The 19,412-nt window shown below is 41.8% G+C and overlaps 1 protein-coding gene across 3 annotated transcripts in view; it reads right to left on the bottom strand.

Annotated features, from left to right (window-relative positions):
- The window catches only part of TBXAS1 (thromboxane A synthase 1), a 164,645-nt gene that overhangs the window by 116,993 nt on the left and 28,240 nt on the right, over positions 1-19,412 (bottom strand). For all 3 annotated transcript variants that reach the window (XM_065939035.1, XM_065939037.1, XM_065939036.1), the window contains exons 2-3: positions 9,709-9,802; positions 6,327-6,379 (exon numbers count right to left, since the gene is read on the bottom strand). In XM_065939035.1, the coding sequence (XP_065795107.1) occupies positions 6,327-6,379; positions 9,709-9,802 (147 nt within the window). The remainder of the gene's footprint in view (positions 1-6,326; positions 6,380-9,708; positions 9,803-19,412) is intronic.

Genomic DNA, 19,412 nt, shown 5'->3' with positions numbered 1-19,412 from the left:
TTGGGCAGAAAGATGGAGCAGAGAAGTCAGAAATACATATAAGAACCAAGACATGATTTTTTTAAATGACATTTTAAATCAATTGGGAAAGGATGCATTTCCAGAAGGAACACCACCTTACTTCCACCCTTACCCTCAAATGAATTTCTGATGGATCAAATATCTAAGTTTTTTAATAAAACAAAGAAACACTAGGGGAAAAAATGGAAGTTAAAAAATATATATCCTTAGTGAAGAAAGCCTTACTGAGCAAGATACAAAATGTAGATACTATTAAAATAGATTAAATTCAACAATACAAAAAGATTTTCTGATCGGAACTATATATATATATATATATATACTTTTTTATATTAATAAAAATAATAGCAGAGCTATCGCTTACAAGAGAGGTGATATGGGGAAAGGTGCCTTTGAACAGGAGCCTTCAGGAGTTGTACATGAACTGAAGTTAGGTCACTGTGTAAGTAGAAGTAATTACTGGTATTGGCACAATAAATCCTTGTCACCCACTGGATTACAAAATTTGTCACAAACTGAAGGGGACATAACCTCTATCCTGTTTATGCATGCTCAGTCACCTCTGTTGTACCCAACTCTTTGGGACACCATGGACCATAGCCTGTCAGGCTCCTCTGTCCATGGGATTTTCCCAGAGAGAATACTAGAGTGGGCTGCCATGCCCAATCACAAACATATTATGTTGATACTATTCTTTTAGTGTGTGGGGAGGAATATAGATCCAACTTGGGGTTCAATCTCAGACTAAAGGAGATAACCAGTAATCTTTAATCAAAGGTTATCTAAAACAACAAAGCCTTTCTTTCTCCATATTTTGTTGCCAAGTGTACATTAGTCCGCCTTTATCTGCAGTTTTGCTTTACCTGGTTTCAGTTACCTGTGGTCAACTGTAGTCCAAAAGTATTAAGTGGAAAATTCTGGAAATAAGCAACTCATAAGTGTTAGATTGTTAAGTGTTAGAATGTTCTGTGTGATAAAATCTCCTACCATTAAGTTCCATCCCACCCAGGATGTGAATCATCTCTTTGTCCAGCACATCCTGCCCTCCCATTGGTCGCTTAGTAGCCAAGTCAGTTTTCAGATCATCTGACTGTCCTGGTAGCCCAATGCTTGTGTTCAAGTAGCCCTTATTTTACTTAATAACAGTCTCCAAACACAAGAACAGTGTTCTTGTATTGTGATTCGGATACACTGAAGAGAAGCAATAAAGTACTTCCTTTAAGTGAAAATGTGGAAGCTCTCCACTTAATAAGGAGAGAAAAAAACTCATATTCAGCAGCTGCTAAGATCTACAGTAAGAGGAAATTATTTATATGTGAAAGTGTGGAGAAGGAAAAAGAAATTTCTGCTAGTTTTTCAGTTCCACCTCAAACTATAAAAGTTATGGCCACAGTGCATAATAAATGCTTAGTTAAGATGGAAAAGGCACTAAATTTGTATAGTAAGGTATTCTAAGAAAGAGAGGGAAAGAGACCACAATCACATAACTTTTATTAAATATATTGTTATAGTGGGCTTCCCCGGTGGCTCAGTTGGTAAAGAATCTGCCTGTAATGCGCGAGACCCAGGTTTGATCCCTGGGTCAGGAAGATCCCCTAGAGAAGGGAATAGCTACCCACTCCAGTGTCCTTGCCTGGGAGATCCCATGGACAGAGAAGCCTGTGGACTATAGTCCATAGGATCTCAAAGAGTCAGATACAACTGAGCAACTAACACTTTCATAATTGTTCTGAAAACTGAAAGTGAAAGTTGCTCAGTTGTGTCCGACTCTGCGATCCCATGGACTATACAGTCCATGGAATTCTCCAGGCCAGAATACTGTAGTGATAGCCTTTTCCTTTTCCAGGGGATCTTCCCAACCCAGGGATCGAACCCAGGTCTCCCACATTGCAGGTGGATTCTTTACCAGCTGAGCCACAAGGGAAGACCAAGAATACTGGAGTGGGTAACCTACCCCTTATCCAGGGGGTCTTCCCGATCCAGGAATTGAACCAGCATTGCAGGCAGATTCTTTACCAACTGAGCTGTCAGGGAAGCCCATAACTGTTCTAGTTAATTATTAAGTTGTTAATTCTTTTATTATTGTTGCTGTGCCTAATTTATAAATTAAATTTTATCTTTGGTACATATGTATAGGAAAAACATGATATATACAGCGTTCAGTGGTTTTACGCATGCACTGGGGGTCTTGGAACGTACTCCTAGAGGCTACTGTGTGTGCATGTGTGTTTAAGTCGATTCAGTCATGTTATCTTGTGCATAACAGTTGTATAGGTGTGTGTGCCAGCCTTCCTGTTTTACATTCAAGTTTAGAGAAACCAGGGACAATGTGCATAGATTTATTTGCACAGGACCTTGCAAAGCAAGTTGCAAAACTAGACACTTTATGAAGTCATTTTATTCTCAGTGGTGGTGGTGGTGGTGGTGATTGTAACAAACATTGGTGCTCTCAACCCCTTTTGGCAGAAGGCTTCTCCAACAGGAAAGGGAAAAGGGTAAGAGGCAGGTTTCCAGTTTGGGGACCCAAACTCTGACTGAGTTGCTATGATGACCACAGATAATAAGCATAAATACTCATCATGTTTGGTGTTCAGGTACAGAGTAAAGAGATCCTGTCTGCCCACAATTTCAACATATATGCTCTGTCATGCATCACCATGTGGCATCAACAGCATAGGGATTCCCTCATTGAATGATGAATCAATCTATTATTTCAATGTTAACGGGACCAATCTGGGATCTATAATATTTCCTAAAGACAGAAGGAATCTAAAAGCTAAGACAATTCAAACCAAATCATTTCCCAAAAGAAGGAGGTCTTTCATTGAACTTGGTCCATTCTTGCCATTACCAATCAGTGAAACCATTTTGTTCAAATTTAAAACGTAACAAAATAATTTTTAGGGCTAGAAAGGCCCTTAAATACAGACTAGTTTAACCCTTTCATCTGAAAGGGTGAACATACTGAGTCTCACCCAGTTTACAGAACTCAAACAGGCTTTCCCAGTGGCTCAGTTGGTAAAGAATCTACCCGCAATGCGGGAGACCCTGGTTCGATGCCTGCATTGGAAAGATCCCCTGGAGAAGGGACAGGCTACTCACTCCAGTATTCTTGGGCTTCCCTGGTGGCTCAGTTGGTAAAGAATCCACTTGCAATATGGGAGACCTGGGTTCAATCCCTGAGTTGAGAAGATCCCCTGGAGGAGGACATAGCAACCACTCTAATATCCCTGCCTGGAGAATCCCCATGGACAGAGGAGCCGGGGGGGGGGGTGTCAGGGCTACAGTCCTTGGGGTCACAAATAGTCAGACACGACTGAGTGACTTTCACTTTATACAGAGCTCAAACAGGACTTTACCCCACCACTACAGTGCCTCTCAATTCGGCAGTGGACACATTTAAAAAGAAATCAGCATTTTAAGGCTCATCAATTTTTCTAAAGCACAGAAAGTTGATAGCTTTGTATGAAGAAATTATGCCATCACCTTTCATTTTTTTCTCCTTTTTACCAAAGATCATACTGCAATTTCTCTCTCTGCAACCTCATTTGAGAGCATTCTCTATGATTCAAGTTTTCTTGAAATGAAAAAGGTAAATTGTGTTAAAGTTGGGGGAGTAGGAAGTTGATTGGCCATCCTGTTGTCAAGGAAATCAATCTGTCTCTATCTCTGTCTCATGCACACATACACACACCACCATCACCACCACCACACAATCCACCAGTTAATACAGTGCCATTTAAATTCTTCATCTGAGGTTTTAAAATTGTTTTAAAATACTCAAGAGCTCTACTCTGAAAATCTGTACAGAACTACTTCAAGGGAGTGATTCCTAGAATCAGACTTAGAGAGGCCTTTTTCTAATTCTGGGGAAACCACTGTCCTCGTGAGTCAGTGCTATGTCTCGGAAATGTACGACAGTCTCCAAGGTCAATGGGAAGTCCACAGCAGAGTGAGACTGTTGGAAAGATAAATTCCTTGGTACCTACTATACTCAGTGCAAGAAGCTATGCACTTAAAAAAATAATGGGGCAAGGGGTGGGAGGAGACCAAGCTAAAAGGGATCACAGAGAGTGAGATGGAATTGCTGTTATTAAACATATGCACCATCTCCCCACTCTTCTTTTAGAGGAACACATCTCCCTGCTCCACCAGTGTCGGGCTTGGCCAAGTAACTTGCTTTGGCCTAACTGTACACCGAGTGTGCTTTCTCCCAGACTTTTGGTTTCTGCATATAACTTGGTTTGGCTGATAGGATGTTGGCAGAAACTTAATATGTTCTCGCACCATTGGGCTTGCTCTCTCGATACTTTTCCTTCCCAAGACGAGCCTGCCCTGGCCCTCCTGCCTTTCCAAGGAGGATGAAGGAAGGGTGGGGCACAGCTGCCCCGCTGAACCTGCAGAAGCCCCAGGAAGCCCAGCTGAGCTTCCCAGACAGGCGAGCTCAGATCAGCCAACTCGAGCCAACCCTTAGGCACACAATCAATAATAACTTGTTCTTTAAGTCACTGCATTTTGGAGTAGTTTCTTGTCCAGAAATGACAAACTAATCTGAGACCATCGAGTAGAATATCTTCATGTACCACATTTTCAGGGCTACATAGCAAACTAAATGAAAAGAACTTGGTCAAAACCGTGGGTCTCCTGGCATTTCCACAAAGAGTACATGTCAATCCCTCTTGAAAATCATCACTGAGAGAACAAGCATCACATGCCCCATGGATAGAAGGGCTCACAGACCAAGTGGACCCCATTAGGATATACAATAGGAACACCATAGAACCTTGCTGCTCCTAGAAAAGTTATCAGAGACCTGAAAGTCTGGAAAAAAGCTACCCCAAATCATCGGGCAACTGAGGAGAAGCTGTGCAAGAACAGACTAAAATGATTAGGACTCTGGCCTAGAAGAACATAGGCTGAGAATCAGTATGATTCAAGTCTATTAAATATTGAAGAGGGTAAATGGTCTGACCGTAGGTTTTGTTTGTCAGATGCCAGAATTTTTTTTTTTTAAGGAGCATACTCTGAAGCATAAAAAGGGAAACTATAGGGGCTGTAAGAGATGGGGGTGACAGAGGGTGAGATGGTTGGATGGTATCACTGGCTCAATGGACATGAGTCTGAGCAAGCTCTGTCTGGGAGACAGTGAAGGACAGGGAAGCTTGGCGTGCTGCAGTCCATGGGGTCTCCGAGTCAGACACGACTTAGTGACTGAATAGCGACAAATGTATATATAGTTACGGCTGATTTGCAGTGATGTACAGCACAAACCAACACAACACTGTAAAGTGATTACCTTCCTGTTAAAATAAATTTAAAAAAATCTACACAGGATACTGGTATTCAATTTCTTAAGCTTGGTGATAGGAATATGTTCATTTTATGAATATTCTTTAAATTCTACATGTTACATGCTCTTTGGAATATATATCTCACAATTAAAAGAAAACATGAAGAATTTTTTTTAAAAAGGGAAAATACAGGAAAAAGAAGGGGAAGGCCTATATTACTTTACATGGCTGAGAATTAGGGTGACCACGCAACCCAGTCTACTGAGGTCAGTCTTGGTTTCCACTGCTGTCCTGCAGTAAGTATGAGTAACACCCCCTGTTACTTTGAAATGTGTACAGTGTTGGATAACAGATGATATGGCCATACGGCTGATACATATTGTACCCATAGAGTTGAATAAAATGGGCCCAAATAAGGTTTATAAGGGGCTTCCCTGGTAGCTCAGTGGTAAAGAATCCGTCTGCTAATGCAGGAGACGTGAGTTTGACCCCTGGATCAGGAAGATTCCCTGGAGAAGGAAATGCCAACCCATTCCAGTATTCTTGCCTGGAAAATCCCACGGACAGAGGAGCCTGGTGGGCTACAGTCCATGGGGTCCCAAAGGAGTTGGACACGACTGAGTGACTAAACAACAACAACAACAGTTTAGATAAGATCGTGGGGAAAGACTTGCTGTGGGTTGTCAAGGCAAATTAGACCGAGGTGTGGAGGGCCACTGCCCCCCTTGGAACACGCCTTTGGTACAGTGATCAGAGATGGTCAAGGCACCCAGCGCCTGACCCAGCTGGTTGGGCTTTAAAGACTGGGAAATGGTGTTCTTTAGGCTAGCACCATGTACCCTGGGCCACCCTGGGATCTTCTCTAGGAGCCCCTTCTGTATAGCTGAGCACACTCTTTGTGGATCCTCAAAAGTGATAAACACAGGCAGCATGCCCATTCTCATCATTCCTTCCATGTCACTTCAACACACACAAATCAAAACACATGGGAGAAGAATGGAGTTTTCTTCTTACCCACTCAGAGGTCCATATTGCTTCCTGAGCTCCATGTGGCTTTCCCAGAAACCCTGCAGAAAATAGCACTATAGTAAAAATCAGATGAAACAGAATTTCAAATATTCAAACTTCTTCAAGAAAAAAGTCTGCAATCGTGAGAACACAATTACATCAACCATAAAAAAATCATTGAAGTGGTATTGTTTTCAGAACTGTTTCAGTTCTCAGTACTCCAGTACTTTGGAGTATTAGAATAAACTAGTGGCTTGAAAAAATAACATTGCCAAGAGACAGTCGCTGTCAACTCTCTTTTAATGGACAGATGAGATCATCTATACTTATACTATTTGTGTATAATTGCTGCTAAAATATTTGAAAACTGTTTGCTTTCTCAACTATACTAACATCCCCCTCTGCAATTTGGTTTATATTATTATTATTTTTGGCAGAGCCTCTTTTCACAGCCACTATAGGCATAAATGTCTGCTGAGTGCACCCAAATTATCACAAACTCTGAATTATGATCCAAGTTAAATTTTAACTAAAATCAACATATTCAAGGCATAAGAACCTTAGAGCTACTTTATATATGAGACACATTTTGGGGTGGGAAAGGAGGGTTCCAGGAGATATACACAGCATGGAGCAGGGTCAGAAAATGCTTGACGCACCATGTTGTTGAGATGGGGTCTGTGTGTGGATATACACAGCGGGATAGTAAGGGTAAAGGGTTGAAAACGGCTGGATCCATTGTGTTATAGGAAAGAAAGAAACATGAAACCATGCTTCAGTTGGGATGGAAGTGGAAGAGAGGAGACCCATAGACTTGTGTTGTTGGAATGGAGTGGACAAGTAGACACATAAAGGGTGGTTGAGAGTAGAGAGTGGGGAAAGTAGAAGAGGTGGATGTTCTTAATGAAAATCCATCCCAGGCTCTTTCAATCTAGCTCCACCATCTAGTTGCTCTTCAGTTGCTCAGTCTTATCTGACTCTGCAATCCTATGGACTGCACCAGGCCAAGCTTCCCTGTCCTTCGCTATCTCCCAGAGTTTGCTCAAACTCTTGTCCACTGAGTCAGTGACGCCATCCAAACATCTCATCCTCTGTGGCCCCCTTCTCCTCCTGCCCTCAATCTTTCCCAGCATCAGGGTCTTTTCCAAAGAGTTGGCTCTTTCCATCAGGTGGCCGAAGTATTGGAGCTTCAGCATCAGTCCTTCTAATGAAAATTCAGGGTTGATTTCCTTTGGGATTGACTGGTTTGATCTCCTTGCTGTCCAAGGGACCCTCAAGAGTTTTCTCTACCACCGCAGTTTGAAAGCATCAATTCGTCAGCACTTAGCCTTCTTTATGGTCCAACTCTCCCATCCCTACATGACTACTGGGAAGACCATAGATCCACCTCCATCTAAGCTTGCCATATATTAATACCAAGGAAAGCTCATATGACTGTAAAAACAGTCAATGAAATGACTATATTCTAGCAAGAACTTGGCAGGGTTTGCCCACACGAGAATGAGCAGCTAAAAAGGAGCACACGTGGAAATTAGCCAAAGGCAGGCACATTTTTCTCGGCACATTGACAGGGATATGGTTTAACTCAACATGTTGATACTGAATTAATTCAGTCAAGTCTGAATGCAACTGATCATTTCCCCCTTAGAAATTTGTGAAATGGATTTGCTTTAATTTCCTATCTGGTTTGTTGTTGTGTTTTGACACTTAGAAATGTCTTCACACTTGCTTCACGAAGCTGATGGGGAGCCTTACTGTGATGCTGTTTGTGGGCTGAAAGGTGTGGCCTGGCCACCCCTGAGCTAGAGAGGAGAGAAGGAGGTGTTAAAAAATAACAGTGGGAAGAGAGAAACAACAATAAACAGTGGGAAGGTGTGTTGAACCGAGAAAGGGACAGAAAGGAAGAGAAGAGAAACTGATGAGAAAGGAAAGGGACAGAAATAGCGTATGTTATTTTCTATCTGACGCCAAGGGCCAGCCTTTCCGGGGGCAGGGGTGGGGAAAGCCTAAAGAGATCTTAGAGGGGTGTTATCAGGATTGGCCCCAATTTAGTCCTTCCTGCCTTTGTTTGGCATAGTGGCTTCACATGTAGGATCTGTAGGCTCCTAATGTTGGGTCTGGGGGCAGCACCCCCCACAGGAGCTGGCAGAATAAATCATCTGGCTTCTGAGAAAACCCAACGTGAGAAACAAAAATAACCTGCAAAGATAAAGTCCCAGGACTTTATCTCCAAATGCCCAGAGGGCATTTGAGTCACTCTGACAAATCAAAGTTACCTCCCTAAACCAGCTGACCTCCCGACCTTTTATTTTCCTGGACTCCTGGCCATTATCCCTGTTGTCTGGCTCCAAACTTAAAGACGAGTTGACTCATTCTGCCTTGACTTCTCCTCACCTAATTCGCCATGAGAGTTACTAATTTTGCCCCCAAAGTTCTTCTCTTTTGCTCTCATCTCCACCCTGGCCAAGCCCTCACTGCTTCACAGCGAGGTCTCAACAACAGTTGAATTCTACAGACCTGATCTAAATCTTGCAGAGAAATCTTCCCCTTCGGTGTCCTCCTCCTACTCACCGGTAGGACATGCACAGCCTTTCACTTGCCTTTCTGAACTGTCAGTGATCTAAGTAAGTGTTCGTTGCTCAGTTGTGTCCAACTCTTTGCGACCCCGTGGACTGTAGCCCACCAGGCTCCTCTGTCCATGGCATTCTCCAGGCAAGAATACTGGAGTGGGTTGCTGTGCCCTTCTCCAGGGATCTTCCCAACCCAGGGATCGAACCCATCTTTCACATCTCCTGCATTGGCAGGTGGGTTCTTTACCCCTAGCGCCACCTGGGAAGCCTGCTCTTCTCTCTTTCTCACAGCAGTGTTCCCTGGTGCTCCCCAATCTCTGCTTTTTAGTCCAGGCTGCTCCCCAAGCTGTGCCCTGTTTCTTATATGGTACCATCACACACATCATTGCTCCCACCTGGTGTGGGTCTCCTTGTCTTTGTGTCTATTGCCCCTGAATACCCCCTCCTCCAGGAAGTCCTCCAGGATGACTCTAGCCCTGACGGATCTCCCCCTCCTCTGAAGGACAAACCACAACTGCCATGTCTACCACCCACACTAGTGCTAGGGCATGGGCAGCTTTTACTTTCTTCCACATTCCAGGGCCTGGCACACTTAGACACTCATTAAATGGGTTTTTGCATGAATGACAGGATACCAGAACTCTGTATGTGTTGATGAGTGATCAGTGATGGATCATTCTCATCACATAAGCACTGATGCAATTCACACACAGACCTCCCTGAGTGTGGGTGACCTGAGTGGAAGCAACGCTTTGTGGGTAAAGCTGCTCTGGGCTCAGAGCATCTTATATCAGAAGACAGTGGAAGGCAACCCTTACCTGGCGGAAAAACGCTAAGTTTCCAATAAAAGGAGAAGGCTTGGGATGTCTGATGCCCAACTTCTCTAGTCTTGAAAATGCTGATGTGGAGTACCTGAGGGGAAAAGCACATTTTAAAAACTGAGACACAGGTTTACATTCACACTTTTGGCCCTATCAGATATCAGAATTGTTGAGCTCTCCAGATGTAAGGGTAGGAGAAGTTTCCAAGTGACAACATCTTAGAACTGACGAGGTGGAGGCCTAGAGGTGTGTGAGTGGCATGAACTCAGTAAATTCCTCCTGATTAACAGGCTAGAGATTAAGACATCCTCAGATGTCTTAGCTGAAAGTCCCCTTAGAGATGATGTAGCCCAGACACCCCTTCCCCACCTACAATTTCTGTCAATAAATAGTATTTAAAACTGCGCTTTGGGAATTCTCTGGCAGTTCAGTGGTTACAACTCTGCACTTTTACTGCCAAGGATCTGGGTTCGATCCTGGTCGGAGAACTAGGATTCCACAAGCCGCACAGCATAGCCCCACCCCACCCCCAAAAAGCTGCACCTCTGCCCATTTCAGCTCCTCAACCTTTAAATCGACCATCAACAATTCTCTTGCAAGGTGAGGTGAAAAAAGTAACAATGGCAAAAATCAGTTCCCTGCACAAATCTGTGGTTTTTCTTGGTCAAATTGACCCCTGCACATAATTTATCCCTCATCACATTCCATAAATAGGGAAAAATAAAAAACAGGGAAGGAAGGGACACTCTATGGAACAAGACCTCCTCACCAACCACTTGCAAACCCTTTATGTCTTTGTTTTCATGGCCTGAGACCATATGGGAAGCATATTTTCCTAGCCCCAAATCAGGAAACATGGCCCTACAGATTTCTGCCCTACCTTCCAGGAGAAAGCGACAGTTTGAGAAGTACAGTGTTGCTGTCAAAACATTGGAATTACTAGGATATTTCAACACTTTATGGGAACAGAGGGATAACACAGTGAAAGTCAGAACTAGCTTAGAAAAACCAGGGCATATGGCTGTAATCCCTAATCAGCCAGCCAATTATGTCAAAAGTTCAGTTAGTTCAGAAAAATTAATGAATCAAACTGGGTGTTTAGCATCATACAAAGATCAGCCAAATCTCAATTTCAGAGCAAGGAAAAATATAGAGAATATCCATTCAGTCAGACTTCACAGGAGCACTGGAACTTAAAAAATCCTGCAGCTCCAAGCCTCACTTATCATTAGAAAGATGGAATGTTTGCTGTAGACTCTGACCTTCCTGTTCTTGCCTGCAGTCCAAGAAGGCGCACTTAAGCACATTGCAATGAATACTCAAATATTCAGGGAAAGGACAACAGGTTAACTGTTGATTTGTGTTACTTTGAGCAACGTTGCCTACCTTTAAAGTGGCCACAGGGAGAATCAAGCCAGGGTGAAAAGGGAAGGTGGGTTCTCCTCCCAGTTCTCCAAACCAAGGTTTCCACTGAGCGGCCGTACTATTGGGTTTGAATGGGTCCCCGGACATCACATTTAAGTCCACGTTCAAGGGTAATTACAAACCACACTCAAGAGCCTCGTGTGAATTACATGGATTAGTCATGCCAACATTCCTCTTCATTAGTGCGTATGCCAAAGGTTGACAGCAGAGTGTGTAAAAGTATTTCAAGTAGACTGTGATGTTTCAAATAATCCCCTTCACACTTAAGACGAAAGACCAAAGGTGACTTACCAGTCTACCTAACACTTCCCTCAATGGCCTCAAATCTGGTTTCTGGTTCATTTTTTCATCAATTTTTATGAATTATTTTCTAAAACGTAATCTCTAATGGGTAGAAAGAAATATGTCGATCTTGGGCCACGTAATTACATCTTAATTTTGTAATTAGATGTCTTGATTGTCTAATTAAAGGACAAGAAGTCTGTGCCTAATTACACATGCTAATTATCATGCAAGCCCATGCCCTAATTATGTAACTCCACTTACAAAAATACCTCTTGTGTGTCTCTGCACAAAATTCAGACATTTCCAAACATATGGCATCAGCAGAGAATGTTCTGGACATAACCATAAACTTCACTTTGCAGCCCAGAGTCAAGTATAGAACTGAAGCGTCTTCAGTTAGGAATGGGCCAAATGTTGCCGTCAGTAACTAAAGACCTTGCACTAAAATCAACAGGGAGAGATCATTGCCTCCAGACTTCAGAACAGAATTACAAAGTGCGCTCCGTTTGTCTTGCTCGCAGTTCCTTCTCTGCATCCATGTTTCATATTCTCCCCTCCCAGACTCCCCTCTGTCTGTCTCAATAGGTTCTTAACCCAGAATCCATGGACTCTAGGAATTAGGGGTTGAATTGTGTCACCCCTCCAAAAATCAGTTGGATTCCTGTTCTCAAAATACTACCTTATTTGGAGATAGGGTGGTTGCAAATGTAATTAGTTAAAGATGAGGAGCTTCTCAGGGGTGGTAGTGGTAAAGAACCCACCTGCCACTGCAGGCAATGAAAGAGATGCGGATTCAATCCCTGGCTTGGGAAGATCCCCTGGAGAAGGAAATGGCAATGCACTCCAGTATTCTTGCCTGGAGAATCCCACGGACAGAGGGGCTTGGGGGGCTACAGTCCATGGGGCTGCAGAGTTGGACATGACTGAAGCAACTTAGGATTGAGGAAGGTCATACTGAAATAGAGTGGATCTCTAAGCCATTATGGCTGGTGTCCTTACAGGAGGATGCCTCGTGAAGACATGGAGACACAGGGAGAATGCCATGTGATAACAAAGGCAGAAATTGGAGTTACATGCCTGCAAGCCAGGAATTACCAGAGATTGTCAGCAGATGACTGGAAGCTAGGAAAAAGAAGGATGGATTCTCCTCTACAGAGGGAACATAGCTCTGCAAAAAGCCTTCATTTCAGACTTCTGGCTTCCAGAATTGTGAGACAAACTCTGGTGTTTTAAGCTCAGTTTGTGTTGTTTTAATATGGCAGCCCTGGGAAACTGGTACACCAGGAATACCCATGGACGAGTTTAGAGAGTCAATGAAAAAAGATTTTTTTTAAAAAATTACCTGTTACCTTAAAAATGATCATTTTGAAAGAAATTTCTTTTTTGTCTCAAATTATACTGTTAAGTCCTGAGCTATTAGAAAAGAACTGGAAAGGACTTCCTTGCGGTCCAGTGGTTAAGATTTTGTGTCTCCACTGCATGGGGCATGTATTCAATCCTTAGTCTAGGAACTGAGATCCTGCATGCCACATGGTGAAGCCAAAAAAAAAAGAAGAAAAACCGTTCTGGTGGCCCAGGATGCTAGTAAATCAGATAATATTCAGCTATCGTGTGGCCGCCATGTTGTGATATTTAGAACAGCTTCTCTGATGGGAATTAATGCAAGTGTATTTCACAATTATGATCTTGAACATCTATCATTGTCTATATTAAGGATACTTAACTTGGAAAATGACAATGGAAAGTATATGAAGTAGCTTCAAATAACATTCTTTGGTTTTATGCTTACAACCAAAATGTCATTTATCCCCAAAGGATTCAAACCCTGCAGTACCAGTGATGCTCCTTCTACTGTCCATTCTCAAAAAAAAAAAAAAAAAAACCCACAAAAAACAAAACAAAAACCACATGGAACCACATGGGATTGTTTTCGATAAGAAAATCCCCAATACTTTGTCTTCCGCAAGACAAAGCCCTTTCCTGATGCATTCAACAAGAGTGGTCAACCAATTGCTTAGCCAAAGAAGCCACTCATAATAAACTGAGGGATATTTTGATAAATTGTGTATTAAATTGATGTATTATAGAGATGACTGAGCTGATTGAATTGAAGTGAGAGTCATTCAGTCCTGTCTGATTCTTTGCCACCCCGTGGACTGTAGCCCGCCAGGCTTCTCTGTCCATGGGATTCTCCAAGAAAGAATGCTGGAGTGGGTTGTCATTCGTTTCTCCAGGGGATCTTCCTGACTCAAGGATCAAACTTGGGTCTCCTGCACTGCAAGCAGATTCTTTACCATCTGAACTACCAGGGAAGCTGAGATTAGAGCCAAATAGAAAAGAGTTAAACAGTGGTCTGTTCTACAAGTTTCCCTCACTGTGTATCTTAAGCTGCAGCCATAAGAGGACTTGGCTTTTCTCTTCTGTGCTTTTGGGAACCACAGATCCTCAATCCATTCTTTATGTCTTCATGATCCCTATCAAAGAAATTCTACTTAGTGAGCTGCTTTTGGAAATTTTGGAGGCTATTGATATTTTTTGAAATAGTGGAAGATTCCTTTGGCAAATAGCAATTTTCCTTGGATAAAAATCATGGTGTGCCAGGAAGAGATGAAGCCCAAGGGTGCCAGGTAACCCACCTGTCCCACCTCTGGAGAAGAAAAGGCCTTTGTCATGGTTACGCTTTCCTTGTGACACACACAGCCATTAAAGGCCTAGCCAGCAATTCCATAAAAGGCTGTGTGACCACATGGGAAACTTTATTAGATAAGGACTTACATTTTTGGCTTGTCAAAAGATTTTAAGACACAGGAGCAGAAGATGGGATTTGCCAGCTTTCCAGAAAATAAATCTTGAGATCCTCGACAGAAATTTGGGCAAGAGAGCTAGAAATATCAGGGAGAAAGCCTATTCCCATTTTATTAAAATTGTAAATTTTTTCTGAGTATATTTTTATGTATTTGAGATCCTAGTCTCTGTAATTTTTTTCTATTTCTTTATTTTTCTACTTTTTCCATTCAACATAAGGAAGATATCTCCATGTTATAAATCCCTTATGAATATTACTTTTGTAGTTATATATGCCTCTTGTGGACATATCAAAGTTTACTAAACTATTTTTATTGTTAAATATTTTGGATGTTTTCAGCTTTTTAGCTAATTTAAGTTAGGCCACTACAACTCTATACATCAAGTTTTTCCAATATTTTACACATGAAGCTTTTCTGGATCTGAAACCCCTGAGTCACTGGTTTTAAACACTGGCGTGCAATACCAGATTGTTTTCCAGAAAGTTTGCCCCAATTAGCTTCAGTGTCAGTGTCCATCCATTTGAACAAACACTCTCATTAAATTTTTCCGAGTTTTGTAGACACATCCATGTATCAATATCTCGATGTCTGTACTTTTTTTCTTTATGCAAGAGGAAACGTTTTTTGCCATTACTTTTCCTCCAATTTCAAAAATATTTTCCAACTTTGAAATTCCCCTTTCTTTCCCCCTTATTCCCATTGCAGTTTATCTAGGTGGCAGGCAGAATCGAGCTGCACGGATTGGTTAAAAACTCAGTTGAGAACCGAGCAGCCGTCAATAGGTGACTGCAAGTTGCCGGCAAGCCCGTATTTGGGCAGGCAGAGGAGGACACGCAGATGATTTCTGAACAGCTTTTGTTTAGCAAATAGCTAGCTGCAGCCTTGTTAGCTGACTTTAAATTGTTTTCTTCTTCCTTCCCCCGTTCTTCCCCTACAACAACACTTAAAGGAACAGTAAGTATACAAATTGCTTCTTCAGTCATGTCTCAAGACAGGAGTTCCTTGGAAATAGAATTTCTCTATGAGATCATCTCAGTTCCTCTTTTAGTGCCCCATTTCTTTTTTCACATCCTCATCTTCACATTTGGTGCCCTCTCTTGAGACCCGTTCCCTTAAGACCTTGCGCTCAGGACTGGAAACCATCCAGTGTGCATTCACTCATGTGTCAGTTAGCAGCAGTTAGAGAGGCTCATAGGATTACAAACTGCAAAGCAGAATGGTCATTAACTTATAAGAGTAGGTGTCCTTTTCCAGAAACAAGATACTGATGTATCTACTCAGAGTACATCCTTTTCAGCTACTTGAGCAGTCACATCAATCATCAGAGGGTGATGTGTTAAGGCAGGTTCTACAATAAGGGGTGGCTCATCAGAAAACATGTCACTGGGACCCTGGGAAAAATAATCCTGCCCCACAGCTGAGTGCACTTCTATTAAGGGTTGGCAAAGAGACCCACCCCTCTCTCCACTGGTTTATAAGGCTGCCTCCATTATGGGTGCATGGTAAGTTGCTGCAGTTGCATCCAACTCTTCAGTCATGTCCAACTCTTTGCGACCAACCCTATGGATTATAGCCCACCAGGCTCCTCTATCCATGCGGTTCTCCAGGCAAGAATACTGGAGTGGGTTGCCAAGCTCTCCACCAGGGGATCTTCCTGACTCAGGGATCGAACCCACGACTCTTATGTCTCCTGCCTTAGCTGGCAATTTCTTTGCTACTAGTGCCAGCTGGGAAGCTCTGGCTCCATCCTACACCCTAGGAATATCGGAGCTCTGATCTATTCTGACTCTTTGTCTGACTTGTCCCAGTGCCTCCCTATTTTAACTATGATGACTCTGTAACATCTTGTAATATCTTACTTTCTCCCATTAATTTTAGAATTGATTAGTCTAGTTTGATGAAAAATCCTCTTGGAATTTTTATTGGAATTGCATTAAATTTATAAATCAGTACCAATGTTATTACAACCCTGAGTCTTCTCATCTATGTATATATCTCTCCCTTGACTCATTCTCTGTCCTTTGTAACATTTTGCAGTTTTGTGCACAGAGAGTATCTTTTTGCTATTTACATATATTGGGTTATTTTTATTGCTCATATGTAGGAACACCATTTGTTTTTTACATCAGTCTTGTAATCAAGATCCTTCTAAAATTTCTTATTAGTTCTTCTGGTTTACATGTGGATTCTCTTTGATTTCTTATGCTGACAGTTATATTTTATACAAACAGTATCACTTTGTTCTCTTTTTCCCCTAATCCCTTTTTCTTACTTTTCATTTTCTTATCACACTGGCTAAGACCGTTAGTACAATGTTTAAAAGATTCAGTAAGAGTGAACATCTTTTTCTTGCTCCTGACTCTATAGGAATATATCTAATGTTTTAAAATTAAGTGTAGGATTTTGCCATAGATTTTTACGTTAATATCTTTATAAAGTACATTCCTTCCATTCCTAGTTTGCTTGGAAGAGTTTTCCTTGAAGAGTCTTGCTATAGGTTTATCTATCTGTTCAAAGCCCCAACTTCTTGCTTTTGTCACTCATTTCTACATTACCTTTTTGCTGTTGTCTGTTGCATAATTTTATGCTCATTTTTTATTACGATCTTCCTACTATTTTCTTTGGGTTTATTCTTAGTTCTCTGGGTTTCTCTGTGTGTGTGTGTGTCTTTTAGCTTCTTAAGTTAACAACTTGGCTCACTTATTGTCAATGTTATTTTATTTCTAATAAGCACATTTAAGAATATAAATCTCCCTCTTCTTACTACTTTAGCTGCACCCCATGCATTTTGAAACGTACTAGTTTCATTGTCTGATAGTTGCATTCTAATAGGAGACTTCTGAATATAAAATAAGCTGTAAAATGTACATAGGCAAAACTCAGTGGGACAGATATTCTGGAGTTGAATTTCCCATTGTTTTTCAATTCTGTTCAACCCTATCCATGAAATTAAGTAACAGTCATTATAATTTGTTCCCAAAGACTCAGGAAAGGAGAGTGTTTACAATCTTCACTCTTCTGGGAAAAAAATAGAGGACTACTGAACAAATACACAGATATCTGATTGATGTGCAGTTCTTTCTCCGATAATAGAAGAACCACAAAAACGTCGTTGTTGTTCAGTCTCTAAGTTGTGTCTGACTCCGTGACCCCATGGACTGCAGCACGCCAGGCTCTCCTGCCCCTCACTGTCTCCTGGAGTTTGCTCACTGTAGTTATTAGTCTGACAGCAATTTTGTCACAGCACAAGAAAAATACATTTATATCAACAAAGAGGCTGCCCTAGTGGCTCAGATGGTAAAGAATTCACCTCTGATGCAGGAGACCTGGGTTCAATCCCTGGGTTGGGAAGATCCCCTGGAAAAGGGAATGGCAACCCACTCTAGTATTCTTGCCTGGAAAATTCCATGGACAGAGGAGCTTGGAAGGCTACAGTCCATGCAGTCACCAAGAGCTGGACACAACTGAACGACTAACACACACACTCACCATTATTATAACTTTTAACCTTCCCAGTGTACCAGAGACTATGCGAAGAACTCTTTATACATTCTCCTGTATGAGCCTTCCAACAATTTTATAAAATAGGCATAAATATTCTTCTTATATTACTGATTAAGAAATTAATGCTTAAGGAAATTAATTAGCACCCCCAAGGTGGCAGTGCTGCTAAGAGACTGAGCCAGAGATGAAAGCAGGTCTGCCACGTTTCAGACAGGTGCCGTGTGAACCTACTGACCTGTTTCTTCCTGTCCTCTAAGGTAGGCTGTTGTTGACAAACCACTGCAGGAGAACAAGCAGAGAGTATACTGAGAACAGGGCAGGCTTCTTAGAAACCAAAGGCATAATTATAACAGGTACTAATTAACTGTGACCATAACGAGCGAGAGAGTCTTTGCCTTTCTGAAGCCAATGCCCTCACTTCTGCTTTTACTCAGAATTCTCAACTGTTTCTTTTTTCAGTTGCACCAATTTCTCCTTTTCTACTGGATCACTGCTATCAGTATACAGACATATTCCAGTGTCTTCTATTCTAAAGAAAAGAAAAGCAGACTCCTGTGATTCCAGCCATTTCCTCATTTTCCCTTATTTTTCTTTTCTCTTCCCAGTAAAACCTCTTAAAAGCATGATCTAGACATGTTCTCTTCCTCTTCTACACTCCTACTCTCTTCTCCATCTTCCCAACTGGGTTTCTGCACCCACCACTTAATTGGAAGGGGCTTTGTCAAGGTCACTTGTTACTCGTCCAAGGTTTTGCTCTTGTCATTCTAGTCATTTCTAGCTAGTTTTGTTTTTATTTTTTCCACTTGCTCTCAGCAGGATTTTGATACAGATAAACACTTCCTTCTTCCTGAAACATTCTCTTCTCTTGGTTTCCGTGACATCACACCTCCTACCTCCGGGGCTGGTCCTCAGAGTCTTTTCTGGCTCCTTTCCTTCAATTAGTCCCATCACTTTCAACACCATCTATATGTCAATAACTTCTACATTGCTATCTCTAGCCCCATTCTCTCCACTGAACTCATCTTTATTCAGACATCACCTTGGCTGCACTCTCTTGATGTTTATTAGGCATGTTTTAAATTTCATAATTTGTTTGCTTATTCCCTCGTTAGGCTCCCCTTGTAGCTCCATCAGTAAGGAATCCATCTGCAATGCAGGAGACCCAGGTTTGATTCCTGGGTCAGGAAGATCTTGTGGAGAAAGAAATGTATACCCACTCTAGTAGTCTTGCCTGGGAAATCCCATGGACAGAGATTGACAGGGTATAGGCCATGGGTTCACAAGAGTCAGACATGATTTAGCAACTAAACCATCACCATTCCCTTGTTGTTGACATGTAAATTATTTTCAATTCAATACAATTCAATTCAATACAGAATTCTTCAATAAATGTCTTTTGCATATGAAGCATTTTACCATATGACTTTTAAAATTAAGTTAGACTTCAAGTCATTACATGATTGATCAAAGCTATCATGGCTTTAATGGTTCTTGAACATATTGAAAACTTCTATCCCTCAAAACTCTGCTGACTTCCAGTCATACAGGTGTGTTCAGAAGCATTGAGTTCAAAATCAGGAAACTGTTTGGGGCTCTTAGAGTGGTATTACATAGAGCTGACTGTGCCCTGGCCGGTCCTGCCTAAACTTGCCTTCTCCTGAGCCAGCCTGGTGGATTGGA

Source organism: Muntiacus reevesi, chromosome 6 (assembly GCF_963930625.1).
Source record: "Muntiacus reevesi chromosome 6, mMunRee1.1, whole genome shotgun sequence".
In the NCBI taxonomy this organism is placed as follows: domain Eukaryota; kingdom Metazoa; phylum Chordata; class Mammalia; order Artiodactyla; family Cervidae; genus Muntiacus; species Muntiacus reevesi.
Note: the sequence above shows the minus strand (reverse complement) of the source record. Positions and strands in the feature narration are given on the sequence as shown.